At 42.0% G+C, this 24,659-nt stretch overlaps 1 protein-coding gene across 12 annotated transcripts in view; it reads left to right on the top strand.

Annotated features, from left to right (window-relative positions):
• The window catches only part of GREB1L (GREB1 like retinoic acid receptor coactivator), a 250,871-nt gene that overhangs the window by 177,214 nt on the left and 48,998 nt on the right, over positions 1 to 24,659 (top strand). For 7 of the 12 annotated variants that reach the window (XR_015153864.1, XM_086373000.1, XM_086373004.1 and 4 more), the window contains 9 exons: positions 3,566 to 3,694; positions 7,387 to 7,503; positions 8,109 to 8,228; positions 9,258 to 9,395; positions 10,957 to 11,142; positions 15,407 to 15,733; positions 16,872 to 17,000; positions 17,547 to 17,681; positions 20,294 to 20,491. Coding sequence is in view for 11 of the 12 variants with exons in the window: in XM_086373000.1 (XP_086229126.1) it covers positions 3,566 to 3,694; positions 7,387 to 7,503; positions 8,109 to 8,228; positions 9,258 to 9,395; positions 10,957 to 11,142; positions 15,407 to 15,733; positions 16,872 to 17,000; positions 17,547 to 17,681; positions 20,294 to 20,491 (1,479 nt within the window). In the remaining variant the exon portion in view is untranslated. Of the gene's footprint in view, positions 1 to 3,565; positions 3,695 to 7,386; positions 7,504 to 8,108; positions 8,229 to 9,257; positions 9,396 to 10,956; positions 11,143 to 15,406; positions 15,734 to 16,871; positions 17,001 to 17,166; positions 17,305 to 17,546; positions 17,682 to 19,806; positions 19,993 to 20,293; positions 20,492 to 24,659 lie in introns of those variants that run through there. The other 5 variants (XM_086373003.1, XM_086373001.1, XM_086373002.1 and 2 more) reach the window with 3 other exon arrangements.

Here is a 24,659-nt window from a genome sequence, read left to right as displayed (position 1 = left end):
AAAAACTATTTTTCCCCCAGTGATCTTGGGCTAACAGATTGAGCTATTGCATAAAGAGGATAAGGAAGTTGTTGCGGCTTTTTTGTCACTCTATTTCTTTAGCCATGATGTGGCAGACCTTGTGCCAGAAGCTGGGAATGCCATCAAGGAGCTCATGACCTGAAAGGAGAAACAGGAAATTATAAAATCCTACCACATAGAGAGCAGAGCTGTGACTTGATCAAGGAATTTTCCAAGTTTTCAAATGCTCCCATGTTTACAAGTTCACTGGTAAAGATAAGTGGGTCTTGGTGACAATTGGGCCAGGTAATCAGCTGTTTACTCAATGTCTAAGCACAGTTTCTGCACAACGGCCTACAGTTCATCTTCACCTCTGAGCAAGATCACAAAGGCTGTTGCATTTTGGACATTGGGGCTGCTCCCAGTTGATCAAAAGCACTGTTAAACACTGAATATCCCAACACCTGATAAGTTCAAGAATACAAGCATGGGCAAGATGGTAAAGAGTAGGGAATAACATAAAAGGATTCATGTTCACTCTGACCTTATCTAGTGCCTAACTGCTTTCTGACTATATGCCCACAACATGTGGCTTTTGTGACTGGCCTCTTTCACTTGACATCATGTTTTCAAGATGCATCCACATTATAGTGTATATCAGTATTTCATTTCTTTTTGCTGCTGAATAACATCCCATTTTATGGATATACCACATTTCATTTATCAATTTATGAGTTGATGGACATTTAGGTTTTTCTACTTTGGGGCTGTTGTAAATAATGCTACTATGAACATTTGTATACAGATTTTTGCACAGGCATATGTTTTTACTTGGCTATCATTTTATACCTAGGAGTGGAATTGCTGAGTCATAGCTCTGTGTATACCCATCTGAGCAACTATTTTCTTTTTTAAATGTATATATTTTTATTTATTTGTCTGCATCGGGTCTTAGTTGTGGCATACAGGATCTTTAGTTGCAGTGTGTGAACTCTTAGTTGCAGCATGTGGGATCTAACTCCCTGACCAGGGATCGAACACAGGTCCCCTGCCCTTGGGAGCATGGAGGCTTAGCCACTGGACCACCAGGGAAGTCCCTGAGGAACTATTTTCCAAAGTGGCTGTACCATATTACATTCCTCCCAGCAACGTGTGAAGGTTCCAGTTTCTCCATATCCTTGTCAATACTTAACACTGTTTTGCTGTGTTGTGTTTTACTTTGTTTTAGCCATCCTACTGTATGTTGGGAGTATGGTTTTGACTTGTGTTTTTCCAATGACTAATCATATTGAGAATGTTTTCATGTGCTAATTGGCTACCTGTGTATCTTCTTTTGGAGAAAGGTCTATTCCAAACAACTTGCCCATTTTTTACTTGGGTTATTTGTCTCTCTATTATTGAATTGTAAGAGTTCTTTATACATTCTAGATACAAGTCCTTTACCATATATGAGTTGCAAATATTTCCCCTGAGTTGTCTCTTGGTTCTCTTGGTTCTCTCTCAATGGTCTCTCCATGGTGTCTCTTGAAGCGCAACATTATTGTATCCTGATGGAGTCCAGTTCATCTATTTTTTCTTTTGTTGCTTGCACTTTTGGTGTCACATTTAAAAATGACTGCCTCAGCCAAGACCATGAAGATTTACTCCTGTGTTTTCTTCTAAGAGTGTTATAGTTTTAGCTCTTATCTTACATTTAGATCTATAGTCCATTTCTGGTTAATTTCTATATATGGTGTAAGGAAGAGCTTTTATTAGTCAGTTTCTTTATTCTTGTGCATATTTCTGTACATTCATTTTGTACCTGATGGTCTGTGCTTATCTGAATTCACTGACTTGAAAAAATTACCACCACTTAAAATTTATTAACCAGATTTCACCTGTATGCTTACCTGGACTGTTAGAAATATGCTAAAATTCTAAGTGTAAACTAGGAAGCAACAAATCTTGCACCAAACAATATATTTGTGGCCTGAAACATAATGACCAACCTGTGTAGTGGCATGGCATAGTTACCTGGGACTCCTGTCCTGTACGGTCCTCTGTTAATACCTGAAAAACTTGAGCTGTCTTCAGTTTTCTGAGACTTTATAATGTTGTGTGTGCAGTTGCTGGCTTCTATTCTTCCTGTAGGCATTAAAATCACTCCATGGTGTACGTTAGACCTGCAGAGAGGAATATGAACTCTCCTGAGCCAGTAGGGGACCATTTCAGTCTTTTGAGTTCTTCTGCACTGGTTAGATGTATCGGGAATCACATTGTGGTATGAGCATTAATGTTTTAGATAATTTCTAATGTAGCATCATCAGAGTCCTGCTCTTCAGAACACGTTGTGTTTTAAACTCTCAGAGTTTTCGTAGTTCCTTTGACGGATTCCTGTGTTACCTGATACACTGTTCTGCTGGTGTAGTCAGGGGCTTCACACTCCCACTTAGTTGCTCAGTTGGGTCCAGCTCTTTGTGACCCTGTGGACTATAGTTCACCAGGCTCCTCTGTCCATGGGATTTTCCAGGCAAGGATACTGGAGTGGGTTGACATTTCCTCCTCCAGGAGATCTTCCCGACCCAGGGATCAAACCCACGCCTCCTGTGTCTACTGCATTGCAGGTCCCTCGTGGCTCAGATGGTAAAGAATCTGCCTGCCAAGCAAAAGACTTGGGTTTGATCTCTGGATCAGGAAGATCTCTTGGAGAAGGGAATGGCAACCCATTCTAGTATTCTTGCCTGGAGAATTCCATAGACAGAGGAGCCTGGCTGGCTACAGTGCATGGGGTCACAAAGAGTCGGACATGACTAAGCGAATACATGACTCAGCGAATAACACTTTCACTTTTTTTTTCTTTACCGGCTGAGCTACTGGGGAAGCCCATAGAGTCAGGAACTTGGGGTCTGTTATATTCATTTCAGAAAACTCTAGTTGGCTGGAGTCTCTATCTCTCACATAGCCTGCCTCTGAAATGGCATTTGATTTTTCTGTGCTGAATTATTTTGTGAATCCAATTAGGGATTTTTTTTTTGGATGTCCCTGGTATTACATAGGTAGAAATTCTAGTTTATTTCCAAATATTAACACACGTTTTCTTCAAAGGCAAGTTGTGTTTCCAACATTACAATGACTTAGCTTGCATAATACTTTTCAAATGATAAACTTATCTGGATAGAGATAAATATATCTCATAAAAATATGACTTTGAAGGAAACTGTAGAGACAGTTTTAGTATGGCACATGATCATATCTTCAATGTCATGTCATATGACTTTGACCAAGTTAAATGGCTACCACCATCTGAAGTAATAGTAACAGCCTCATTGAGTTCATATAGGAATTAGGTGAACTGATAGATTTAAAGTGCTTAGACTATGACCCAGCACATTGTACCTGTTAGTGTTTGTTAAATACATAAAAAGAAAATAAAACTGATGTACAGCGAAATGGACTTTCTTAAAATAGATCAAGGGGGAAACTGTAATTCTACAGTCTACTCTCTCTCGGCTCACTCTTGTTGAATTGACTTCCTTCCTGCATATATAACTAGTTTCTAATTTGAACAACCTCTTTCATTTTAAAGATTCACCGGTTCTCAGTCCAGCTAATTCTGCAATCAATTTAAGTGGCGCTCAGGACCTGACCCGGAATAAGAATGTTGTGAAGCCACTGGCTTTGTCTTTGCAGGTTGTAGGGAAGACTTTTGCCGCAGGTGATGTTTTCCTCACTTATATTTCTTTGGTGAATACATAGTCTACAAAAGACTTGTGAGAAGTTTAATTAGCAATTTGGTAGAAGAAAACAGAAGATCCTTCTTTGTCAGCTGAAGGCAAAAGTGGGGCTGTCTACAATAAGACATTATTATACAAAGCTTTGCATTTTCTCTGTTAGATCCAAAAGAGTCAATGGACATTTGGCACACAGGGGAGACAAAACAGATTGATTCTGTTCAATATACATTTCTTGGGTACCTGCTACGATGAGGAGCTGGGGATACTAAGATAAATAATGCTCAATCCCTGACCTCTAATGTGCTTGTAACCTTGTAGAGGAGATTGACCTGTGAGATGTTTTCAGTATACTGCAGTAAATACAGGGCTTCCTGGGTGGTGCTTGTGGTAAAGAACCCACTTGTAATGTAGAAGACATAATGAGACATGGATTTGATCCCTAGTTGGGAAGACCCCCTGAAGAAGGGCCTGGCAACCCACTCCAGTATTCTTGCCTGGAGAATCCCATAGCCAGAGGAGCCTGGTGGGCTACAGTCCATGGGGTCACAGTAAATACATAATGTCCTAAGGGGAGCACCTCCTAGAGGAGGGGTGTTTAGCACAGCCTTTTAGGGAGAAATTAAGAATGAGTTCTTAAAGGAGTGCAGTCTTGAGCTATGAGGAGATGTTCACTGTATAGCAGAGTAGGGGAAAGACATTTCATATTTAGGGGGAAGCAGGAGCAAAGCTTGAAAGGAAAAGGAGAGAAGCAGTATGACATTACATGTGCAGGAACCTCTGGCAGGTTGGACTTGTTAGAAACATACAATATAAAACTGAGGGAATAGCAGGAAGTAAGCACGATCCCCACAAGGGAAGTTTCCTTTGTGGCCCAGACGGTAGAGTTTGCCTGCACTGTGGGAGACCCGGGTTCAATCCCTGGGTTGGGAAGATCCCCTGGAAAAGGAAATGGCAACTCACTCCAGTATTCTTGCCTGGAAAATCCCATGGATGGAGGAGCCTGGCAGGCTACAGTCCACAGGGTCACAAAGAGTTGGATGTGACTGAGCGACTTCACTTTCAGACAAGGGAAAGATCATAGGAGCTTGGACTCAGAAGCATGAATTTTACTCTATAACTTATGGCACAGGGGAGTGACATAGTCTTCTTTTAATTTGACTAGATCGTTTGGGCAGCAAAAAGAGATGACAGTACAAGTTGCAGGTCTTTCAGTAGTCTGGGTGAGAAATGATGAGGTCTTTGACCAGGGTGAAAATCAGGTAGAGGAGGAGGAGATAGATTGAAGAACTACTCAGGATGTGAAATGAGCAGACTCGACTGATGAATGGGAGCGTCAAGTGGAAGAAGGGGTCTTGGTTGATGTCCATCTTTCTGGGCTAATGGTTGGTTCTGTTACTTGACATTGGGAATACAGCAGGGGTAGCGGTCTCCCCAGGAGATGATGAGTTCAATTTAGGACATATTGAGTTTGGAATAACGATGAGACATCCACATGGAGCCACTCAACAGTCATTTAATTTGTCATAGAGAGAAAGCAGGACTAATGGTGTAAAGCTGACCCACCAGCATGCCACGGTAAATGATATCAATCAAAGAGAAATGTAGAGTAAGGCAAGCTGTGAACTAAAGGTAGAACCCTAGAAAATGGCAGTGTTTAACAAAAAGAAATGGTCAGAGAAGTAGAAGAAAAATGAGAAAGAGAACCTATTATTGTTGGCAACTTTCCAACAGTTAGGCATCATAATTTATCCAGACCACTTTTGTTCTTACTTGGGTGCAACAGTTCTTACAGAATCTGTCTTCTGGTTAGATTGTAGACTGGAACAAACTGAATTCAAGTTTTTACAGCTAAAGGAATAATGAGTGAAATTATGGATCTTGGTGGTAACCATCATGGTTGCTAAAACTATAGCATGAAAGGCTAATATACAACTTATAACTTGAGGATTAGGCTAACAACTCTTAAGCCCACTGATGAATCTGAGCATCACAAGAAGCGAACAAACTCGCTATTATGTGCCTCTCTTAATGGAAGTATACAAGACTTAGGAGGTATTCTTGTCAGAAAAAAAAGAAAAATCAAATGAATCTGAGCAAGCATCTATATCTGATGATTAGTTTAGGAATTAGAGGAGATATCAAATTACACCATGGATATCCAGTCAGGAAAATACAGAAAATGAGAAATTCTGCTATATTTTCAGCAAACTAATTGCAAGAAAGAAAAAAAAAAAGGTGGGGGGGAGTGGGAGGAATTGGGAGATTGGGACTGACATATATGCACTATTGATACTGTGTATAAAATAGATAACTAATGAGAACCTACTGTATAGCACAGGGAGCTCTTCTCAGTGATCTCAGTGCTCTGTGTTGACCTAAATGGGAAGGCAATCCAAAACAGAGAGGATATATGTATACATATGGCCGATTCACTTTGCCGAACAGTAGAAACTAGCACAACATTGTAAAGCAATTATACTCTAATAAAAATTAATGTAAAAAAGTCTTGAAGGAAAAGCAAAAAAATGAAAAGAAAAAGGAAAATCTTATAGATTAAAAGAGGTTTAAGGGACAGAGCAACTAAATTCCGGAGAAGGCAATGGCACCCCACTCCAGTATTCTTGCCTGGAAAATCCCGTGGATGGAGGAGCCTGGTGGGCCACAGTCCATGGGGTCACGAAGAGTCAGACACGACTGAGTGACTTCACTTTCACTTTTCACTTTCACCATTGGAGAAGGAAATGGCAACCCACTCCAGTGTTCTTGCCTGGAGAATCCCAGGGATAGGGAAGCCTGGTGGGCTGCTGTCTATGGGGTCGCACAGAGTTGGACACGACTGAAGCAACTTAGCAGCAGCAGCAACTAAATTCAATGTGTGGATATTTTTAGAACCCCAGTTTGAATAAGAAATGTAAAAAGCCATTTCTGAGATGACTGGGGGAAATTCAAATACTGATGGGATATTTAATATTAAGAAATTATTGTTAATTTTAAGTATAAAGCAATATCACAGTTATGTTTTTTTAAGAGTCCTTTTAGAAACACATACAAAAGTATTTATGGATGAAGTGATATGATAAATGAGTTTGCTTCAGAATAATCCAGAGCCCATATGTGTATATGTAGGGTGGGGGAGAAGAGAAAGGGGGTATAAATAAAACAGGATTGGGCATACCTTGATAAATGTTGAAGCTGGGTGGTGGGTACCTAGTTCATATACTATTCTCTCTATATATGTTTGAAAATGTCCATGATAAAGGTCTTTTTTAAAGTTTTCTTTCCACCCACCATCTCCAAAGACATCACTGAAAATGATTCTAAAAGATCTCTTGGGGGAACTTCTCTGGCGGTTCAATGGTTAAGACTCTGCACTTCTACTGCAGGGGCGTGGGTTCCATCCCTGGTTACGGAACTAAGACCCCACATGCCCCACAGCCAAAAAGTAAATAAATAAAAAAGATCATTTAGGGTCCTAGAAAATTATTTGGGGTGATAGTTCATGTTACTGAAGGTACTCCTCTGATGGTTGTAGTTGGCTTTGCACAGCTGAGCTGTCCTGTCAGTGGGATGTCTTTGAATCCTAGGGTGCGTGGTTTGTTGTATGGTTGCAGCGTCACAGAAAGCAGTGTCCTGCCCAGACTCTGTTCTGAGTGGCTCCTCTTTTGTACCACAGATGCTGCTAACGGAAACAGTAGCCATGGAGGAAAGAGCAGTGCGTCTAGCTCCACGCCAGCCCGCCCAGGGAATTATTCGTTGTCACCAAGACCTAGCTTTGCCTCGGGAGACCAAGGTACCATACCCATCTTAGAGTTTTGAAATAATGCAACTCAGTTATGGAAGAAGTGCTCCAAAGAGTTTGGAATGATGAACTGTCTGGCAGGGTATTCCCAGTTTTTCCTTAGCTTCTCGTGCAATATTTTGAAAGTTTATGATTGGTATGAACAATTACAATTGTGTGTCTACTGCCCATTCTACAAGGATGGGCCTACCAAGGAAATAACACTGAAGCAAATATATAAGATGTATCTTTAAAAGTCATGGGCTTTGATGACCAAATTACAGGGTTCAAAGTTCATCTCTGCTATGTGACCCTGGGTAAATGTGAGCCTTTCCTTCACTCTCTATGAAATGGGTGTTAACAGTGTAGTTGTCCTGCAACTTCATGGAGTTGTTGATAGAATCAGATGAAATAATTTGGGTAAAACTGTCCATCATGAAACAGCCTGCAGTTGTAGATGGTATTGTAAGTATGTGACTTTTTCTAATTTTATCCTTACCTCTAGAAAAATGACTTCGACTTTCTGAGTATAATCATAGTAAAGGTCCTGTGTTACTTTGACTTCTTTCCTTACTTCCATCACTAAGGACGAGCCTCATCTTTCTTTTTGCATTCAGCTACCATGTTCATTTCTGGGCCACCAAAGAAGCGACACCGAGGATGGTATCCTGGGTCACCCATCCCCCAACCTGGTTTAGTTGTTCCTATTCCTACAGTTCGCCCTCTTTCAAGAACAGGTAAGATTTCAACAGAAGATGGGTTTTAAGTTTCCTTAAATTAGCAGAGGTATCTCCTAATCTTGTCCTTTCCATGAACCCTTGAAGATACATTTCCTTTACCAACAATTGCGTCCAGCATTCTAGCAGCTGATGTTTTGTCCCCATCGTATCTGCCATCCGAACAAGCACATGAGCCATCATGAGAGATCTTGAGTCACCATCTGGCTTTGTTGTATCCCACAGTATCCATAAGCCATTCTTTACAGAGGGCATGATGCTACCAGCCCACCATCCCAGAGCATGACTGGACTTGCACTGCGAATAGTGGTGTTAGATGTCTTCTCCTGTGATCTGGTTCCTTACATGACCTGTACTTACTATTTCTGAATTGAATGGTTCAGTCTGTGACTAGAATCCTGAAATCCAACTGATTCTTTCTCCCTTATAATACCCAACTGTGGCCATTTGATGCCTACAGTTAAAATGTTCAAATGCCCATCTACCTTGCTATATAAAACGCAGACAAATGTAAACATACCAATTCTAGGACATAAGGTTATTTAAAAATTTGTTTGTTTAAAAAGTAATTCTAAAGACTACGTAGAAATGATACCTACAAAAAGAATTGTGCCAACATGGTACTGTGATTGCCTCTAGGTATACTGACTAATGATGACTTTATCCCTATTCTCATTTTTCTATACTTTTCACATTTTCTGTAATGACTAGATATGCCTTGATAATCTACTGCAGGAAGAGATAAAATTCAAAACAGAATCCAAAATACTGTATATGGGAAAACAACTAAAAGAAAAACTGCCAAAATGTTAAATAGCAGCTATCTCCAGACGATTTGATAATGGTTGATATGTTTGTTTGTTCCTCTCACTTCTTATTTTATACAGTAAGCATGAATATCTTTAATAAAACAGCCGTTAGACCTATAAAACTTGCATGTTAAAGGTAGTCACACTGTGTTGATTTCAACTGTATTTCATTTAGCCTTCCTATCTAATCCTTCTTGTCAAACAACTTTTTTTTTTCCAGAGTCCCTTTTATCTACCCCAGTTCCACAGACCCCATTAACTGGAATTTTACAACCTCGACCCATTCCTGCAGGGGAAACTGTAATTGTTCCTGAAAATCTGCTGAGTAACTCAGGAGTTAGACCAGTTATCCTGATAGGTAAGAAAAGGAATTCCAAGTTGCCTGTGTCCCCTGGAATCTAGAAGGACTCCTCTATTTCCATGTGTCTTTATTCATGTATTTGTGAATGTATTCATGGATGCCTCTATTAATTCTTTCAGCTTTTATTGGTCAGTTCCTTCAAGCTATACTAAACAAGGGACTAGAAGTTAGGAAGAAGGCAGTCTTTCTGCCCACAAAGAGCACTGTTTAGTGGGGGGAGTCTAGAGTTCACAGCCAAGAACTCCAAGAGCTCAGAGGAGAGGGAGCTTAATTCTGCTTGGAGGGGTCTGAGAAGCCTTCTCAGAAGTCACCTTTGAGCTGGGGAAGTGAAGGGTGGGTGAAAGCAGACAAAGCTGGAGAGGGCTCATTTCAGTCAAAGGGAGCCAGGCTGCAGAGAAAAGGAACAAGCTGAGCTGGTGAAGAGGCCCATCTCAGGAGGACCAAGAGGCCCCAGAGCTGCAGGTCTCAACCATGGGGAGTTGTAGGAGGGAGAGCCTTTCTAAGCTCTCGATAAGTGGAGGTGCCTTTCATACCCACATCAAGAGTCCCCTTGTTGCCGGGGGCGGAGCGGAGCGGGCGGGGGAGGTGCGGTGGCTAGCCGAGGCCAGCAGAAGACTGCTGACTTTACCCCCGGTACTAAACAGATAGGGTGTTTAAGCCCAGTGGATCTTTATGGTATGTCTATGTGAGGTGTTATCTGTTTCTTGCAGTTGGCTTGAGCCTACTGACATGGATAGTTTTGCTTTGAGCCCTATTCTTTATCAGGCTGCTCCCTGAACCTACAGGCACTGGGGGAAATCCAGTTGTTTAAATTCCATATAGTCAGGAAGTGCTTACTGAGCATTCGAGTTACATGCATGGTGCAGCTAAGCCTTGGAAGGATAAGTAAAACTTATCCTTTGGTGTCTGCCTTTTAGAAAGACTCATGGAGGGACTGTTCTCTCCACCAGACCATCAACACAGTGTGTATTTTCAACACATTTTGTACTATCTACTCCTAAGATGATTTGAGACTTTTATTGACATTCAGGAAGAGAACATAACAACAATAGCTAAGATAGCAAAAAGAGTAAGACCCTCCAAGTATTAATACTTGTGACTGGCAGAATATTGCTGTTGATCTATGAGTTTAGCTTCAACTTTTTAAAAGAAAACCTGAAGAAGTGAAGTAAGCATGTTATAGTAGTCTGTCTATTCTCTGACTTCTTATCTGATCAGGAATTTTATCTGAAAATATTTTATTCCTGCAGGTTTACAAAGGATACAGAGATGTTTTTGCAAACTTTCATCAATCCTCTCTGGCAGAGATATTAATTAGCATGTCCCTATATAATATAATTTGAGTATTTTGTTTCCTGTTCATCTAATTTAATAAAAGGGTAGCGTTTAGAGCGTTGGAGTGAATTCTCTAGGATTGATACATTTGAGTCATTTGTTTGGTAGCCATTCAGAGGTCAGGGAACTTTGGTAGGCATCGTGGATCCTAGTTGAGCAAATATACCTGGTTGGACCTCAGGAGGAAATGTTGAACTATATTGACCTGCTTCTGTTGGGGCAGGCTATGGCACTTTACCCTATTTCTATGGAAATGTTGGTGACATTGTTGTCAGTCCTCTGCTGGTGAACTGCTACAAGATTCCACAGTTGGAAAACAAGGATTTGGAACAATTAGGGTTGACTGGCAGCCAACTCCTGAGCGTGGAAAACATGATTCTTCTGACAATACAGTATCTCGTACGGCTGGGTAAGCTATTTTCAATAATCATTTGATGGTGACGATTTTTATTCTGTTTTGTAACATACTTTTTTCCTTTCTTACCCACTTTCTCACCTTTATCCACTTCTTCCTTCTCCTTTTTCGCTTCTAACATTCTTTTTCTTCAACCCCACTCGCTATGACTTTTCCTCGTCCTTTCCTCCATTTCTTTCCTATTCATTTCCTTCTCTTTCCTACTTTTTTCTCCTCATTTCTCAGACCTAGCCTCCCTTGCTCCTCGCTTTACTTCTTCAGGTTCTAGCAGAGATAAATTGCTCCACCTAGCGTCCAGTCCCATGTTGGTCTAAGGTCTGCAAAGCAGTTGATGTTGGCAGACTGTCTGAGAGCTGTGCCATGGGTACCTCCCTTGGGGACTCAGGCCAAGCCACCTTTCTGAAAGTGCAGCTCCCATCTGGAATGCAAATGTAGTCATTGCCTTAGACAGTTATTTTCCGATTTTCCACTTGGCCTTTTTATCTTGTTTATCCACTGTCCCTACACGCTTTTTTTTTCTTCTGTAGCTTCATCCCTTTGATGTGGTGAACTCCCTGGAAGGTCTTCTGGGCTTTAGGGTAAAGGGATACGTAGGTCATGAACCCTTCACTTCCTTCCTCTATTTGATATCTCCTCCTGAGCCCCATGGCGGGTGTATGCATGTGCCCGGACAATACTGCAGTGGCTCCACAGCATTTACATTGCAATGTCCTTTATTTTGCAAACTGCAGTGGGCCATCTAATATGCAGCCTAATTATACACTCTTTCCATGACTTCAAACCACTGATTTACTTAGGAAAAATGTTTGAGGTGTAAAATTACACATTAAAAATTTTATCTGTGCTCTTGTGAATTTTTTTTAATGTTTTAAAGTACTTTGGTGCTAAATGATAAAAAGCCATGGGGCTAAACAATGTTACACGCTCACACACACGCACACACAAACTTCACCTTCAGCCTTGGAGCATCAGCTTGCAGCCTTGGCTGTACCTCTTCGTACCCCGAGAGCCCAAAGGCATGCCTTGACATAGGATCTGCCTTGACATGGGCTTTTGAAATTTGGTGAGGCTTCAGATATCTCATGAGCCACTTTCATGATAAATCTGGGACTTGCTAATCATTTTTATTAGCAGGTGGTAAAATTATAAAAAATCTCCTGGGTCTGACATTTGACATCATAATTTCAATTGATACATACTGACTTTCAACCATGTTTCAGGATGAAAAAAGAGCTTCAAGATGCATTCAGGATCAGTAAGACAAGACCACATGAAGTAATGCTATTATAGCAAACCAAACATATCAGTATAGCATTTTTTTCAATCTCAGCAACAATTTAAGCAAAGTCCAAGTTAATTAAATGAACTACATGGTCTAAACAAAACATCTTCCCTTAAATTACTAAAAGCTCTTTTCTTAAAAAATAGAACACTCTTTATTAGACAAAACTCTTCTCTGCCCTTCAGGATCAATTCAATCCAGAGTTTTACTTGCAACCAATTAATTATGTTTCTCAATGTCCAAAATAAATAGCTGTTTATTTTTCTTCATGTAAATTTTAAACATTGAGACGTCACTTCTCCTCAACGAACTCTTCTGGAGTCCTTTTTTTTTTTTTTTGCCTTCAAAAATTTCAAAGAAGGCAGAAAGAAAATGTTCACATATTGTATAGATTATAAATAGACGTCCAAAAAAATAAATCCAGACTCCTAAGAGGACAGGGCTAATATTCAGATGGCTCAGTTACCTGAATGTAACAGAGAAGAAGAAAAGCAAGATTTTTCAGAAAGAATGGATCCTTCCACTACAGTCATTTTAAAAAAAATAAGTCTCAATTATTTCACAATCTGAAAGTCTTTTGAAGTAGATGATGAAATCAGCGAATCCAGAGTCTTGGAGGACCTTGAGTTGGTTGGACCCTTGTTCTTTCCTATTATGGCAGCTCTAGCTGAAAAGCCTTCAGCCCTGTTGTCTGGGCTGAGTAACTGGAGATCAGTACTTGAAGGGGGAAAAATGACCATAATCAAATGGAGAAAAGGCTCCTGCAATTTAGCTGTAAAGGCTAAAGATGAAGAAATGATGGGAGGTGATTGGAAACAAGGCAATTAAAAAAAAAAGTCTCTTACTTCATTTAAACTTTAATACTTTTTCCTCCATTTCTCATTCCTAACAGTAATTCGATCAAAACTCTATAGAAGTGAATTTGAAGGCAACCAAGAATGCCATGAACGTGTTTGAGACTTTATTTTCCCAGAATGCCTTTGTGTTTGGGATTAATGATGCTGCCTGATAGAACATGTTAACTCCGTCGTGGTTTGGTGTGGGTCCTACAACATACCTGTTCACCAGCTTCTTCAGATGGCCTATGAGAAGCTGGCGGCAGGCAGAGCCACATGCTTTTTGTGCTGTGGTTTGTTCTGATGGGAGAAATCTTTAAAAAGACGACCACCTTCCCTTCTCCTCACACAGTCAATACAAGTCTATGCACTTTGAGCTCACTACTAAGTGTGTACTTAATGGCCGCGAACCGTGGTGCTAATTTGGTAAAGTTAAATGAAGACCAGAAACTTTGGTGGCTCCCAGGTGATAAGAAAGGTCTCCCCTAGTAAAGGATTGGGGAAGGCATGGACACATAAAGCCAGTGTAAACATTGCCAATTTTTTGCCCTCTTTCTATATACAGAAGAGAAAAATTTATGAGGACTTCATTCTTTTACTTCCCTCTGGCTCCAGCCAATCCTGGAAAATACTGTTTGTTTTTTTTTTCAAATTAAAATTGTTTTTTTGTTAACTTTTTATTTTGTATTGGGGTATAGCCAATTAACAATGTTGTGATAGTTTCACAGCACAATCAAATGATGGCAGCAAAGGGACTCGGCCATACATATACACGCATCCAAACTCCCCTCCCATCCAGGCTGTCACATAACATTGGGCAGAGTTCCCTGTGCTAGACAGTAGGTGTACTTGTGGTTATCCAAAATTGTTTATTTTTAAAACATATTTAAAAAGAAGAAACCTATAACATTTTATTTAATTTTGATTGTCCTAAACATTACTAAACTTTCACTTTCTTCCTTTCCCAGAGATGATGGGCAGGGTCAGGGAGGCCACTTAAATCCCTGTTAAAGGAAGGAGAGATTTCTGATTCATTCAGGTGCCTCGTTCCCATACAGAAGTCAGGTCCCTCCTCCCTGTATTTTTCTGCAAGGGGCTTTTGACTCTGGATTCCAAGGCAATTGCTTGATCTCAGATCACAGACACCGAGGGGTTCTAGATTCAAAGCTCAGTTCTGCACAGCCAAAGAAGGGGTTTTGGATAGCAGCAGCGAACGTAGTCCTGCCAGTTTCAACTTAAACTTAAGTGTAAGAATTCATTTATGTCACTTGGATGCCAGACATTGATTGCTTATTTTGTCCTAAAGCCTGGTTGAGTTCCTAAAGAGAAACAAAATCCCCCTAATTCCAGGGTGGACGGATCAACCGTGAAAGCTTAGCCATAACCACAGTCAGAGAGGAGGGCCAAAGGCCATCTTTACCCCAGAACTCTGGGATAAATAACTCCCTGATGAGAACATTCTCTATCTGGGGAAAACGTGAAACTGCCTAAATATAAATTGGGAGTGAAAAATAACTTTCCTTGTGGACAGTATTCTCAAAATTTGGTACAGAGGCTATACATGCAAATGTTTTTCTAAAGTATTTATGAATATAATGAGAACTGCGTGAAGCCTGAAGCTGATTATACACACTAGTGGGTTAGCTTCTTGCTTCATTAGTCATTAACTATTTCCATAATGCCAAGTTTCATAAGTCAACAAAAACACTACCTTCAGTGTGCTGCAATCTATGGGGTTGCAAAGAGTCGAACACAGCATAGTGACTGAACAACAACAACAACAACAACAACATTATATAATAATATTTCTGATATTATTTTTAAAATTACCACCCTCAGTGACCATCTCCCAAGGCATACAGTGGAATTGATACTCTCTGAGCACGTCTTTTTTTAAAGATAACAGGAGCAGAAGTCTGCATTGTAAAAATATATACTGAGGCAGACAGAGAAGAGAGAAGGTAGTTTCACAATCAAAAATGATAAATAGGTGCAGTATAAGGCCACTACAGAAAAAACAGCTTACTTGCCAGCTGGAATAGACAGCATACTGGTGTATTTGTGTGTGTATCTACGTGTCTCTCTTTTCTAGCTGTGATCTAAAAAAAAAAAATTTTAGCTATAATTCTCTTCAATTTAGGTCCTGATCAGATACCTCTCAGGGAAGAATTTGAGCAAATTATGCTGAAAGCTATGCAGGAATTTACTCTGAGAGAGAGAGCCCTGCAGATGGGTGCGCAGTGCACACCAGTGTCACCAGGACAACTCCCCTGGCTGGCTAGATTAATTGCCAGCGTGTCTCAAGACTTGGTTCATGTGATTGTGACCCAGAACTCTTTGGCAGAGGGCATTTCAGAGACTTTGAGGACTCTCAGTGAAATGAGGCATTATCAAAAACTCCCGGATTATGTGGTAACCATTTGTGCTTCAAAAGTCAGAGGAAATGAGTTTTGCGTGGTCGTATTAGGTGAGTAATTTTTAAAATCTATTCATTCAATCATCTGTCCATTTGAAAACTACTTGCTGAGTGTCTCAGGAATCCATGCAATTAATCTCTGATCAAGGGCCTCAGCTTGGGTTCTTCCTCATAATTTTAACTTTTCCTTTGCTCCTCAGATCAGATTTTTTTGTAGCCTGTAGTTTGGCTAGCATCCCTGTCAGCTGGTGGTGGGAGCATTATTTCAAAGCACATCCTGGTAACAGATACCCTTGTCCCATGTCGCTTCTGTCCTTAAAAGGTTTTGGAAATGTTACCACTCTAGCATGTGATAAAGCCACTGCCACAGGTGGCCTAAGCCAGTTCATCGTTATCTGCCAGGAACTTAACTCATATATTCACCTCTTCACCAGAGAGGGTATTTAATGCTGTAACATTGACCGTAAAGAAAACTTCAGAAAGTTGGTACATTACAAAATGCGTTTTTGTTTCTGGTGCTGATTTTCTATCAGATGCCATCCTGAGTTGCCATTTGGACTAAATTTTGCTTTTCTCCTCTCTGTGAATGGCTCTCACATCTTCCTAACAAAGGGGCCAAGCCTCCTTGATTTGACGAAAACCACCTGCCTATCTCTCTGTGATGTATGTATCTTTCAACAAGCTTCATCAGAAAGTATAACACCTTCATTTTTTCTAATTTTCATTTGTTAAAAAAACAACATAAGTTTACATTTTTTAAGACTGATATTCATAATAGCCATGCAGACAATTTTTTAAAGGTTTTTCACATCCCTCCCTTAGTCTTTAAACACATCCAAGGCATGTTTTCCCAGTTACAAACACACGTGCCTGTGTGCCAGGCTCCTCTGTCCACAGGATTCTCCATGCAAGAATACTGGAGTGGGTTGCCATGCACATAAGGGATGTTGTTTTTTTCCCTTAATCACCTAACTTTGTATTTGAAACTTCATTTCAAATGAAGTTTTGGAATCATCCTTTCAAATGCTGGGTAGTCAACAGCATTACCTTTGGATGTACCAGACTTTCCTTATCCAAGTCCCTCTAGGCACAGACTCTGGTTGCATTTTCAGCTCTGGCTGTTTTATTATAAATCGTGTCCCGGTGAGCATTTGTCCACTGGCACGTCATGTCTCCCTCTGTTCTGCAGGTCAGCACCAGTCCAGGGCTCTGGCAGAGAGCATGCTCACCACAAGTGAGTTTTTGAAAGAAATTAGTTATGAACTCATCACGGGAAAGGTCAGTTTCCTGGCATCGCATTTCAAAACCACATCGTTAGGTGAGTGGCTGTCGGATTCAGCAACGCTGCTGGGTCCCCAGCTGCATAATTTTCTGGATCTAAATCTTAGCCTGTCCATGACCTGAGAGTGGAGCTTAAGCTTGATGACTTATGTTCCCTCTTTTGGAATGGTTTCTGCTAAGCATTTTGCTCCTGACACAGCAGAGGGGTCTGGGCGCTAGGATGGGAGGCCTCAGCTCAGCCACTGCTTTGTCGTGTGACCTTGGGCAACACTGGGCCTTCCCAGACCTAGTTTTCTAATCTGTCAAATGGAGACACAATGATCCCATCCTGCCTGCTCTGGGTATGACAGGGGCCGAGAGAGAATTATCAATAGTATGTGAGAGCCTGCAACCTGTAAGCATGATATAAATAAGTGTAGCTGTGGCTACGGGGATTCTGTTACGGGGGTGACTGAGTGTGAATTCTGATGTGAGAAGTGGGATGGCCGGCAGATCTCGACAGAAACCCAGCCTAGCTGCCTAACGTCTGATACAAACACGTCCTTCCTGGTGACTTCCTTACCTCCGCTTCGTTTTGTAACAGGTGACGACCTAGACAAGCTGCTAGACAAAATGCAACAGAGACGAGGAGATAGTGTGGTGACCCCTTTCAACGGAGACCTTAACGAATACGTGTCGCCTCAGGAGGCTGCTGCTATGAGCCCCACGCAGAACCTGGGTAATGTCACCTCAGGCCAAAAGGAGGGAACCCCATCCTCGGGACGGACGTAGAAGCTGACTCGTTCTGAGGGTTCTGAGGTCTTGTCTTTCAGTCATGGACTGTGACAGGCCTTTCCTCATTATCTCCTCGAGAGGTCTGGCTCAAGTGAAAAACGCCTTACCCTGTGCGTGCATGCATGCTCCGTCATGTCCGATTCTTTGTGACCCCATGGACTGTAGCCCACCAGGCTCCTCTGTCCAGGATTTCCCAGGCAAGAATAGTGGAGTGGGTTGCCATTTCCTTCTCCCTTACCCTGTGGCCTGGGTCTGATGCCTTTGTTCTTAGTAAATGTCACCTAGAATTAAGTCAAAGATTTTTTTAAACACTACTTCTCTCTCTTTTGTTCTCCCTCACAATGTTCTGGGGTCCTTGGTGTACCTCCCTTAGTTCCACAGCTGGGCCCACCAGCTCTAGGTGTTCACACAGGGCTTTAGAGAACTGCCTGAAAGAATCTGGACAAAGTCTGGCCTGGGCCCCTGGCTCTCCACTCCCTGCACTTACCTTCCAATATGTAAAACACACATAATCTCAGAGCTTCCCTGATGGTGCTAGTGGTAAAGAACTTGCCTGCCAATGCAGGAGACATAAGAGGTGCAGGTTTGATCCCTGGGTTGGGAAGATTCCCTGGCAACCCACTCCAGTTATTCTTCCCTGGAGAATCCATGGACAAAGGAGCCTGGCGGGCTACGGTCCACAGGGTCAACAAAGAGTCGGACATGAGAAGCGACTTAGCAAGCACACAGTCTCAGGGTTAGTGAGGCCTTCCTGGAAGCTGAGCAGAAACACCGACACCTCATGTGCCCTACAGCAGACTTGCAGGACGCCAAGGGGGACGGTCGGACCAGGGCGAGGAATTGCATCTCTAGCTTGGATTCCGTTAGGTTCAGATTCCTACCCCAAGTTCCTATTTGATAGGGACAGTGTCAAAAAGGACAGAACAAAGAACAGAAGAATGGATATGAAACAGATACATATGAGCAGCTGCTGACAGCTTTTTGGCTTCTATTAATACGTGGTGGGAATGCTTCCTTCAGGCATTAGGATGACCGCAATAGGAAAAGGAGCAGGGCTTGGCATCACCCCAGGCATAAAAATGAATTTGAAGGCAATAAAGATTTTTAACTCCTGGACGTTATACGGCAGTAAAGTAATCATCCACGTGATCTAAAATGTATTATGTGAACCAAGTTAGAATTTTAAAATTCTCAGAATACTTACAGATTCCCACATTCACACCCTTGAGTCCCTGTTTAAGAAACATTGCCTAAAATACATAATAAATAAATAAGAGATTTTAATGATGAAAAAGAAAAGAAACACTGCTTAAACATATTTTCAGCTTTTATCCAACTTCAAAATTTGCTAAGTTCAATTCTACAAAGTTATGCCTCCTCTCTTAGTCCCCAGCTGTGTAACCTGTGAAATGAAAGATATAACAGTCTAACTATCCAAAGATGGATCTTTTATTTTGATTGATTACCTTGGTAGGTCAAAAACTATGTGGGCTGTTCTTAAAAGTTGCAGTTTGGGGCTTTTCTAGTGGGTCATCTCGGTCACTAGGGAGACCCACTCACTGTCAGGGTTCCGTGGTGGCTGGTGGTCACGTGACCACTGTCTCTGCCTGGGCTGTGTTGCAGCTTGGTTTTAGAATACATTCATTAGCACAGGTTAATTGGGCCCTTGTGTGTGCCGCTCAGACTTCCACATGTGTTCCTGATAAAAAGCAGTCCTTTCAAGGAGCATTAAATGTTTCCTGCTCAGGTGTTTAGCCAACTAACCCTATCTCTCATGTGTGTGTGTGAACGCATGCACGTATAAGAGATTGATCTCTTGGTTGTAACTTGTAATAATAAGCTACTGGCATGTTTAAAGTATCTGGGCAATGTTTTTCTGATATGTCACCTGTTGAGCAGCCAGCTGGATGTGTCATGAATCAGGTCTCTTCAGATAGTACAGGCGTCAGCACCAGAGTTGACCAGACCTGCCAGGTCACACGCACTGGCAAAGTGGAGTTAAGTGGAAAGAAAGGTGAAGTTAGTGTCATGGGGAGGAGAATTTCAAACCATGTTGCAACTGACTTGCTGGAGAGACAGTGTTTACTGCAGTGCCATCCAGAAAAGCTCAAAGGAACTCAGCAAGATTATGGTTATGGCATTGCCTCTGTTCAGGGTCTGGGCTTGGGCACCTGACCTGTGCTGACAGTCGTAAAGAAACCAGGAAGCTTGTCCCCGTTCCAGAGATGAGTCCTGGCTCCAGCTGCAAGGATGTGGTCTGTGGGCCTTGTTTCTGGGCAAGGGAGGGGTGCTGAGCTCATACTTTGTGAGACGATCAATTTTACAATAATATATTTGTGAAATTGCCACATTCACTCTTGAGCACATCCTTTCAGCTGAGTTGTTAGGGAAAGTGGACGATCTGTTAAAAGTTAATAGAGAGAGAGGGTAGGAAATGAAGGTTCTTGGTGACAGAGCATCACTTTACACTGGGTGTATTACTTGTCCCTGTATAGATTCATAGAGGCCATCACAGAAGTGAATTAATCGTGTTCTTATGACTTTTTCACATTTTAGATTTAGGGAATGAGACCTTCCAGATTTATCAGCCGCAGCTCACAGTTGCCAGAAAACTCTTGTCCCAGGTGTGTGCTATCGCAGACAGCGGCAGCCAGAGCCTGGACCTTGGCCACTTCAGCAAAGTGGACTTCATCATCATTGTCCCAAGGTCAGAAGTCCTGATGCAACAAACTCTTCAACGGATTCGACAATCAGGTAAGGTGGAGCTTTCGAGGAGGGCCCTACCTAGATCCAGTCTTGGATTCACTCTGCTTTTTCCTTTGGCTTAATCCAAGCGTGTTTAGGGCACTTCCATCCTTTTGTTTACAGTACTAAATATCACAGGAGTACTTTAAATATTACTTCAAATTCATGTGTAAGTATGTCCTCAAAGTACTCTGACCTTGTTCCTCCTAGGTCAAGGGTAAACTGATGTGCATGTTTGCCCGATTCTGTTAAATCTGTGATATCATCAGTGGCCTGGAAGCTGGCCACTCATTTATGAAGAGAAATTTCCTCAGGGCAGAGATAACCCTGCTTGGGATGGTGGGATCTGAGCTACCTGAACTCTTTCTATGGCTCAGTGAGTCACATTCTCACAGGAGGACTTTTATTATACATTTAGCACACTACCAGCATGTTTTCAACCTAGAAACCAGAATGCCACTCCCCATGTCAGCAATGAGAAATCTCATTTTAAAAATTCAAAGTTAGAATTTCTCCTAATGACCTTAAGAGGTCATCTCCTAAGAGAATAAGCTAAGAAGGGAAAAAAAATGTAAAAAGGTAAGGAGCAAATATTTTAGTAGTCTGTGGTAAATAACATCCCTCTCAAACATCAAATTTTGTTAGAATTAAAAGAAGCAATAAGGAATTTAGAAAATTGAGACTGCTGGAAAATGCCTGCTTTTGTTAACTTTAGGTTTGAAAAGGAAATTATAAATGTCAAGTTGCTTCTGAGTACCTTAGCTGAGGGCAAACACACACAAACACACTCAGAGATTTTTAAGTGGAGGATAAATCTTTTTGCCACAGTAAAAAAATTTATTTTCTATATATTTGAAAACAGATGCTAATGCTAGGTCACTTCAGTCGTGTCCGACTCTGTGCGACCCCATAGATGGCAGCCCACCAGGCTCCGCCGTCCCTGGGATTCTCCAGGCAAGAACACTGGAGTGGGTTGCCATTTCCTTCTCCAATGCATGAAAGTGAAAAGTGAAAGTGAAGTTGCTCAGTCGTGTCCGACTCTGTGCGACCCCATGGACTGCAGACTACAGGCTTCTCCGTCCATGGAATTTTCCAGGCAGGAGTACTGGAGTGGGTTGCCATTGCCTTGGATGGGAAGCAGGAAAATTCAGAAGAGCTTGAAATACTCTGCACCTGTCGTTTACTACACCTTAAACTTTACTGTACATGCAGAGCACCTGGGGACCTTGTTATTAATAAAACACACATTCCTGGGACTTCCCTGGTGGTCCAGTGATTAGCAGTTTGGCTTCCAATGCAAGGGGTGTGGGTTCGATCCCTGGTCCGACAGGAGCTAAGATCCTATATGCCTTGTGGCCAAAACCCCAAAACATAAAACAGAAGCAATATTGTAACAAGTTCAATGAAGACTTTAAAAAATGTTCCTCATAAAAAAAAAATTTCATTAAAAAAAATAAAGCACATTCCCTTCTTCAGAACTGGGTTGGCTTCCAGCAAGCTCCCAGGGGAGACCAGATGGCTCATCAGAGGAGCACCCTTTGATGAGTACAGCCCTCTGTGAAATCTTTCGTTGCTAGTTCCATGGGCCAGATGAGCCAGCTAACCATAGCCTTTTCCCCCTTTAACATCTCTTAGTGGCTGTGCCTGAGACATGAAAGGTCTGTCCATGCCTTCTGGAGACCCAAGCACCCGATTAATAGTGCAATCTTCGCTTTAGCCTCTAAAATTTTGATTGACAGGTTACACCACAGTCAGTTGGAAATATTGACTTGTAAGTGAATTGGCCAGAGATAGTCAGACGCCTTCTCTCTCAGCTCTTCCAGAAGGAGTGAGTTCTAGGCATCCTCCAGTACTGACCATTCTGCATTTTTCTCTCTGCCCACTTCCACTGAGGGAAGCAGAAGGGCTTTCATCACACCAGGCATGAACCAGATTTTGGTTACTTCTTGTGGAGTTTCCACTTCCTTACCGTGGAGGGAGCACCTTCTCTTATAGGTGTTTTCCTTGTACCAAGTGCCATTCGTGGCCTTGCTGAGTTTGTTATCCAATAGCTCAGTCATACGCCGGCCAGGGTATCCGAGCACCTGTTTCAGGAGGTGAAGTCATCTCTGGTCAGCGGTCGGACTCCCCTGCCCCGAGCCTTTTCCTCAGATAACCTCTTGATGACCTGCACTCTCACCTTTCTTAATCAGTGAGTGAAAGTCGCTCAGTCATGTCCGACTCTTTGCCACCCCATGTAATATACAGCCCATGGAATTCTCCAGGCCAGATTACTGAAGTGGGTAGCCTTTCCCTTCTCCAGGGGATCTGCCCAACCCAGGGATCAAACCCAGGTCTCCCGCATTGCGGGAGGATTCTTTACCAGCTGAGCCACACGGGAAGCCCTAGAATACTGGAGTGGGTAGCCTGTCCCTTCTCTAGTGGATCTTCCTGACCCAGGAATCGAACCAGGGTCTCCTGCCTTGCAGGCGGATTCTTTACCAACTGAGCTGATCAGTGTAAGACCCTAAATAAAACCCTGCACATTTGACAGCTAGAGAAATTTCATTGGCCCTTCCTTTCCCCTTCTCAATGCCCTTGGATTCTTCCAAAGTGAGTATTTTGAGATTATCATTCCTCTGAAAGGTACTGGAATTTGACTAGTTACAGTAGCTTAGAATTAAAGAGAATCAGTGCTATAGACAGATTCAGAAAATACAAGGCAAAGCATATTTTTAAAAGTATTCACATCTGGCCTTGGCATGTATACTGAAAATATTTGCTACAGAAACAATCACTTCCAGATACTTTTAAATAACTGTACTCATTTTTATTATTATTATTAGAAAAAAGTTATTTTTTTAACTTTGAAAAATAAAAGTAGGAAGTTGTAAGCACTTATTATCCTGCCACTCAAGGATAATCACTTTCAATGACTTAATACCTAATATTCTAGGTTCTCTTCTCTGCCTGTGTCAGGTGTTATAGTTGGCCCATTTTTCCATCTCGTTAAGCTTTTGTAAGCATCATTCTTATTTTATTTTTTTGTTTTTTAAAATTCTCATGTATTTTGGCTGTGTCTTAGTTGCAGCACTGGGGATCTTTCCTGGCAGAGCACAGACTCTTACCTGAGGATAGCATGAGGGCTCCTGGGATCCTAGTTTCTTGATCAGGGATCGAACTTGCATCCCCCACATTGCAAGGTGGATTCTTAACCATTGGGCCACCGGGGAAGTCCCCTGTAAGCATCATTTTTAATGAATGTATATGCTATTCTATATCATAACAATACCACAATTTATTCACTTTTGTATTTGAATACCTTCATATTCTTGGAACACGTAACAGTTGATAGAATGTGAAGGACCTGGAGCATGTTAGGGTGTAAAGAGATTTTCCAGAGCAGAGATTCTCCACTAAAACAATTCTTGAAAGTCGTTGCTATGAAAACAGAAAGGATTCTCAAGAAGTCGTTTGACTCAGTTTCCTCATATTTTGGCCTGTGAATCAAGGAGAGCTTCATTTGTGTAAGGTCCAGGGGGCAGTGCTTTGGGGACAAGGACTGTTTTCTCATCTCTGTGTGTCTGGTACCTCCTTTCTGCCTCTCCTGGGCCTGGCACCAGTAGGGGCTCAGGTACTGTTTGAAGGGCGGGCGGGGTGGTGCTGGAGGGAGGAAGGGGAGAGATGGGCAGAGGGAGCACCAGTGTCTAAGTGCTTCGCTCTCTGGTTCCATTTGCCTTTCCCTAAAAGAAGGATTTCTGAGGCCCACCTGCCAGGAAAAGCATCAGGCAGGGAGAAGCAGCCAGGACTTGCAGAAAGGCCACTTCCTTGGCAGCCCTTGTGTGGCTGAAAGAAAAAGGTGGAAATAGAAACCGTCACGCTGCTGCCGACTCAGCACCGAGGTGACCCACTGATACCTCAAGTCACTTTCTAATTAAGGAAGGGAGGCAGGGTGGGAAAGAAAACATTAAGAAAAGAATTGGAAGGTGAAAAAAAGATGAAATGGGTTAATCGTTTTTGTGTGTGCTGTGCTAAGTTGCTTTAGTCATGTCTGACTCTTTGCGACCCTATGGGCTGTAGCCCACCAGGCTCCTCTGTCCATGGGAATCCTCCAGGCAAGAATGCTGGAGTGGGTTGCCATGTCCTCCTCAGGGGGATTATGTCTGCCCTAAAAGGACTTATAAGTGCGGCAGCTAAT

Source organism: Bos grunniens, chromosome 24, assembly GCF_055505025.1.
Source record: "Bos grunniens cultivar Pamir isolate PY7600 chromosome 24, Bosgru_T2T1.0, whole genome shotgun sequence".
Lineage (NCBI taxonomy): Eukaryota > Metazoa > Chordata > Mammalia > Artiodactyla > Bovidae > Bos > Bos grunniens.
This window is presented reverse-complemented; position numbering and strand designations above follow the sequence as displayed.